This window comes from Hydra vulgaris, chromosome 13 (assembly GCF_038396675.1).
Source record: "Hydra vulgaris chromosome 13, alternate assembly HydraT2T_AEP".
Classification (NCBI taxonomy): domain Eukaryota; kingdom Metazoa; phylum Cnidaria; class Hydrozoa; order Anthoathecata; family Hydridae; genus Hydra; species Hydra vulgaris.
In genome coordinates, this window is record NC_088932.1 from 50,834,184 (window position 1) to 50,840,372 (window position 6,189).

Genomic DNA, 6,189 nt, shown 5'->3' on the forward strand with positions numbered 1-6,189 from the left:
TTGCATCTCAATATGGTTGCGTTAATATGCGGGTACACAAAGGTTTAACAGGTAATTGTATTAATCCAATTCAGTTTGAAAAAAAAGTTTTATATAAAAAACTTTTTGATTTGGTTTTAAGCTTCGTGGAAAGCATCATTCCTCACGTTCACGTCCGCCGTCAACACGTTCTGGCTTTGCTTTTTCGCAGAGAGCTCGTTTAGGGGAAATGATTATGAGCGGCAAATGGCTTCCAAAAATAAAAACAAAATCAAAGCAGTCGTTTGATTTACCGCAGATTAGCAAAGATATTTAGTTTTGAATATTGTAATTTAGAAAATTAATCCTTAGTTATTTTTTAACTTTATTTATACCATGTGCACAAAGATGTATTTTATATCTTTTTTTTCTATATATATATATTTTTTTATATATATATATATATATATATATATATATATATATATATATATATATAATTTTGTTTTTGGAATGTTAATAGTATGGAAAGCTTTTTTAAATTAAGAAATTCGATATTTTACTTTTCGAAATTTTATTTTTTTCATTGTACCAGGGCCATACTTTTACTTGTGTACTAAGATTGCACCAGCAAGCTTTGAAATATCTGCTGATTACCGGGGAAAACAATTAATTACCTACACTAAAATTTACTTTTTTTTTTTTTTTTAGATATCTATTTTATTAAAATAAATTTTATTTCATATTCTTATTTTTACCCTATATATAATGTTTTATACTAGGAGTTTTTTATATTTTTATAATTTATTCACTAAACTGCAGTGGATTTATTCAGCTACACTACAGAAAGATGTTTTAAAAAAACACGCCTAAACTATATTTTTTTTTAAGTTTTGTGAAGTAGTAAATAACAAAAAAATATTTTTCTGCGGTTCTTTTTTTTTTGTTGAGAATTTCTTGTAATGGAAAATACGTTTTATGGGAAACTTATCATATTAAATTGTATTTAAAAAAAATAGTGTAGTTTAACATTTTCTGTGTTTCTGGTGCAATGTTTATATATTTCATTTGAAATAATTAATAAAATAGTTTGGTAGTTTATTTTGAAGAAAATTAAATGCAAGAATACAATTATAAACATTTATAAGACCCTGAAATGTTAGAATTTTTACTTTTAAAATTTTTATCTGGAATCAGATCTCTGTAAACTAGTAATGCGGTTTAGCAAAAAGTTTTTTTTCGACCTCAAACAATACATCAAAAGCTAAGGTGAAAAGAGAACAAAGAAATCTTAAAGTTACGACTATTATTTAACCGGAGTTAATCAAGTTAAAATGGTTTATCAATATATAAAAGATTGGTGTCATCGTTCATAGCACTCAGGAAATACCTGGAAAACTAGTAAAATGTTTTAAAAGTTTAGAAAATCATTGAAAACCTTTGAGTCAGAGAAGTTTTTCTGAAAATCTTCAAAATGAGAAAAATCTAAGGGAATACTTCAAAATAACTTAAATAATAGATATTTAGCTTAAAGTAAAAAATGAGTCACAGCTCTGATTGTGAAAATTTTTTATCCTTCAATATTATGAGAGAAAATCGTATACTTTTAAGATATTAAAATCAGTATTGGATGAATGGATGTTGTTTGTATCTGTTCAATAACTGAAACAAAAAACTGAATTAATAGATTTCAAGATGTTATTGTGGTCATATATTGTGGGGATGTTATTAAACTTATATTTCGTGGAGTTGTGAGAAAAAAAGCAAAAAGGTATAAGTGATAGATTGCATAAAAATTATATTTTATGTAATTGCTTTTCTTATTTTAAATATAAGCAACATTGAAAAAAAATTTTTTGCTTGTTTTTTCCTGCTTTTAGGGTAAATATAAGTGATTTTAGCCAAAAAATATCTTATAAAGTAAAATACATCAATTTGGATATTTTTTAATATTGAAGCATCGTAAGCTTTTTTTATACGTCTACGTTTTGGCCGAATTCGTGGCCCTAAAACGCCCTAAAATATTGAAGTAGTAGTTTCATTTATTTCGCCGTTAAGAATATATACAACGCGCAAATATGACCAAAAGAAAATGACCGGAGCAGGAAGAAGGCATCAATTAGCCTTATCACCGAGCCCCATTGCAATCGTATTTTACAAGTCCGTAAAATATTAAAGAATCTTTACAAAACGTCAAGTTTAAGAAGTTAAGAAACAAAAAAGTACTAAAAAATTAAAAGTAAACCTAGTTAAGAAAGATATAAAATGTATAAATATATATGTGTATAAAATATATACGCACATACGTATATATATATATACATATTGCCTCGTATTGCCGTTTTTTATTAAAATGAATAAAATTCCATCCACAACAACATAAAATATATAAGTGTCAAAAAAGATAATTTACAAAAAGATACTGCATGTTTAGATTAAATGAAACAAAAAAATAAAACTTTTTAAACTTCAAGACTAAATATTCAAAAGTAAACATTTTAAAGAGTGTGATAAAGATGTTGATATTCTTAATAATAATAGTTGATTTTCTTCTTATTATTATTTTTTTGGTAGTTAACATGTTAAAGTTGTTTAAGTTAATGTATCATAAACTTATTTTGATAACTTCTAAAAAAGACTGGCAATATTTAGAATATTAAAATCCATATTTACTAAATGATATTTTAAATTAGCTTTGAATTGCGGAAGTGTTTGTTTTTTATTATGAACAATCTGTTTAAAACTTTTCCATAAAAAAGGTCCCCGATACTGAATAGAATAAGAACATAACTCTAAATTAAATTTTGGAGTTACAAAATTGTTTTCGGAAAATCTGGTAGAGTATTTATGGCCTATTTTACTAAAATATCGATTAAATATTGTTGGGGATAGTTCGTGTTTTATTTTATACATGAATTGCAAGACTAAATATATATTAATTTTGTACACGTTTCATGATCCAAGCTTACTTAGAAGTAGCTCGAAAGGCACATTTCTTGTTGCTCCAAATACAATTCTGCAAGTATCTTTTTGTTTTGAACAAAATTTTTTCAACTTTTTTAAATTTGTGCTTGCCCATACAATATTTCCGTAAGTTAAAAAACTATCTATAAAAGCAAAATATAAATTTTTTAAAGACCTAATGTTTAAGAATGATTTTGCTTTATACATTATTGCAATATTTCTTGAAAGTTTTCTTTCCAAAGATCTTATATGAGTTTTCCAAGATAAATTTTCATCTAAAATAACACCTAATAAGTTAACAGATATTTGTCTAATAATATTTATTTTATTTATTTTCAGATCAGGAAATTTTAGGGGAAGATTATATGTTATATTTTATTTATGAAATAGTATATACTTAGTTTTTGTTACGTTAAAAATAATAGTGGTCCTAAAATTGAGCCTTGAAGAACTCTGCATGTCAATATATTTTTGGACGTTTTATCTGTTTGATCTCTCTATATATAAAAGGCAATGTTTGTATGTTTGATGTTAGCTATAGGCGTCAACACCTCTGAATCAATCAATACCAAACTTGGCCCAGGCACTAAGTAGGCCTCAGCAGTGGTTTTAGCCAGGTTTGGGCCATCAGCGCAAACCACCTAGCAATCAAAAGTGACCTAAAACAGCCATACCATTTTTTTTTCAAAAAAACATTTTCAAATTTTCCCGCCATTTTCAAGCGCGATTTTCAGCGAACTTCCGAATTGTAAACATTCAAGTCTGAATTCAATCCCAGTGTTTCCTTAGCATCTTCTAAGTGATATTACCACCATTTTGGACTTCAGGCATTACTGCAACACCACTTCACTGCCTTTAAAACAGTTCTTTCACCTTTTGGTCATTGGTAAGCAACTCTTTTGACTATCTGTTCTGCATTCCCATTTGATTCACCTATTTTGTTTAGGTTGGACAGTTGCGAGTGATCCCATCACGAATTTGGACTTCTGAAATCATTACAACACCACTCCACGTGCAGCAGGTGACCTCCTACCCGATGCAGGATTTTTCTTTGGTGGCATGATGACAAATCTGAACAAAATTGGTGAATCAGTTGAGCTTGTAAAAGAATTCAGTGAAAACAGTAACTTACCGATGACCAAAAGGTGAAAAATTTGTTTCAAAGGCAGTCACATGGCTTCAGTTCGAGCTTCTTAAACTGAAGAAGAACATCAGGATCAACTACAAACCCAGCGTGACAGGAGAGCAGCTAAGACAGATGCACAAACGCAGGCTCGGCTGCATTCCCATCAACTACGGCAGGCTGATCTACGAGCAGCTGAGGTCCCTGAACAATAACAGGCCCAACTTCTGTCTAACCAGATTCGAAATGCAAGTCAACGAGCAGTTGAGGCCCTTTTGCTACTCAAATTCGTAGACAAACTGAACAAGTGCGTCAGGTTAACTGTCGCGCTGCCACATGGAATGATTTCCGCAATTTGGCCTTCCACTATCATCCACAAGCATTATTTGCTGAAAACCTGGTTTCGATTGGCAACATTGACAAACGTTGCACTTACTGTGTACTTTTCGATTTGAGAAGGAGCCACCAGAGATATTTTTGTCAAAGTGGCAAGGTTCAGGTTCCAGGTCACTTTTACATGGGTCCTCACCTATCCCTACAGAATTTCTGCGCCTTATTCACCTCTACAATAATTGCTTCCAAATGACATCTTTTGGATGTTTCCAACAAGTTTGAGAGGCCAAGATTCAAAGTTCAGGGCCAAGTGTCTCCTCAAAACAACAACCATCAAACAACAACTCCTGGGCTCCTCAGGGTGTATTTTTTGGGTGAAGGTACAGTGCAGGCCAATTTTCGACACAATGAGGCTAATAGGAATGGCTACACTTTGCGCTTGAATATTGTTTAAATACTCCAGAATTTGCTCATGCAACACAACTTATGTGTTCAGTTATTTCTTGCTGCTGCAAATTATATGCCTAATGATGATTGCCGACTGGTCATACATGCAGATAAGGCATCCTGAGGCAGCCACCCTGGTACTTTTAATGCACCAATTGTAAATGAAGTAGCGATTGTTTTAGGCAACCAAAATGCTGAGCGACAGGATATTATTATAAGGAAACATGACAACACAATAAGCCGAATTGATGAATTCCACCAGCTATATGATCCTCTACAGTACCCATTGGTTTTTTGGGATGGCCAAGTTAGTTACCATTTCTTCATACCGCCGACCATCCAAAGCAATCCTGACCCACGCAAAACAGTTTCTTGCATGGATTTCTATGCACCCATGCTAATGATTCAAAGCAGTGCTCCTGAGATTACCAACTGGCTGATGGCTTTCGCGGACTTAACCTATCAGGTTTTGGTTGATTTATATGCAAAGGTTAAATCCGAGCGGTTGAAGTGGATCCACTCGAATCAGACACAACTTCGAGCAACTGAATACATCAATCTGGTAGATGCAGTTCATGGTGATGCTCTGACTAATGTAACAAATATTGGTCAGCAGTTTATCCTGCCATCATCATGTCTCTTCATCACCTTCACCTGCAATCCAGCATGGCCAGAAACAAAGACACTTCAGTATGGTCCTTGTGGTCCAGATTATCCAAATCCTCGGTGCATGAATTACAACAATTGGTGTGGGAAAAAGTATCCACGACAATTCCTAATGCAAACGACAACAGACTGAAACTATACCTCTGACAACTTTGACTGCATTTTATGAGCTTTACCAATATGACAAATTTGCACAGACTTTACTGTATGTTGAGGTGCCGAAATACTACACATGGACTCCTGCAAGTAAATGGCAGCGTCGACGACAAGGTACAAGAGATCGAGAGCAAGGTGTCTTCATGTCTCCAGGCTTTGGAAGGGTTTATGTGATTTACCCCAACTTCTCTGAGTGTTATCATTTGCGTCTGCTCCTGTTTTCTACATTATGGCCTGATGTAAAACGAAGGGTCCTTACCACAAACATGCGAGCTTGAGTCTCAGATGATCCTTCTGCACTGGAATTTTCGAGATTGCTCCTTATGCTTGGTGAAGGCAGGGTACAACCTGATCAAAGTGGAAGAATTGGTTTTCCTGCTAATTTTTGCAACATGGTTAACTCATTATTTGAGTTAAAGACCAAGGTTTTGCCAGACATTCAAAGAAAGTATGCTTAAGGTCCAAATTCGTACTATGCCTGGCTGTGTGAGAGAGCGATTTTGGCACCAACAAACAGAGCTGTCAATGCAATTAATGTCAAC

At 32.8% G+C, this 6,189-nt stretch overlaps 1 protein-coding gene across 2 annotated transcripts in view; it reads left to right on the forward strand.

Moving 5' to 3' along the window:
* LOC100207937 (phospholipid-transporting ATPase ID) overlaps positions 1-365 on the forward strand; it is a 70,121-nt gene extending 69,756 nt beyond the window's left edge. For both annotated transcript variants that reach the window (XM_065816623.1, XM_065816624.1), the window contains one exon: positions 122-365. In XM_065816623.1, the coding sequence (XP_065672695.1) occupies positions 122-295 (174 nt within the window). In that variant the 3' untranslated portion in view covers positions 296-365. The remainder of the gene's footprint in view (positions 1-121) is intronic.
* The last annotated feature ends 5,824 nt before the right edge of the window (positions 366-6,189 follow it).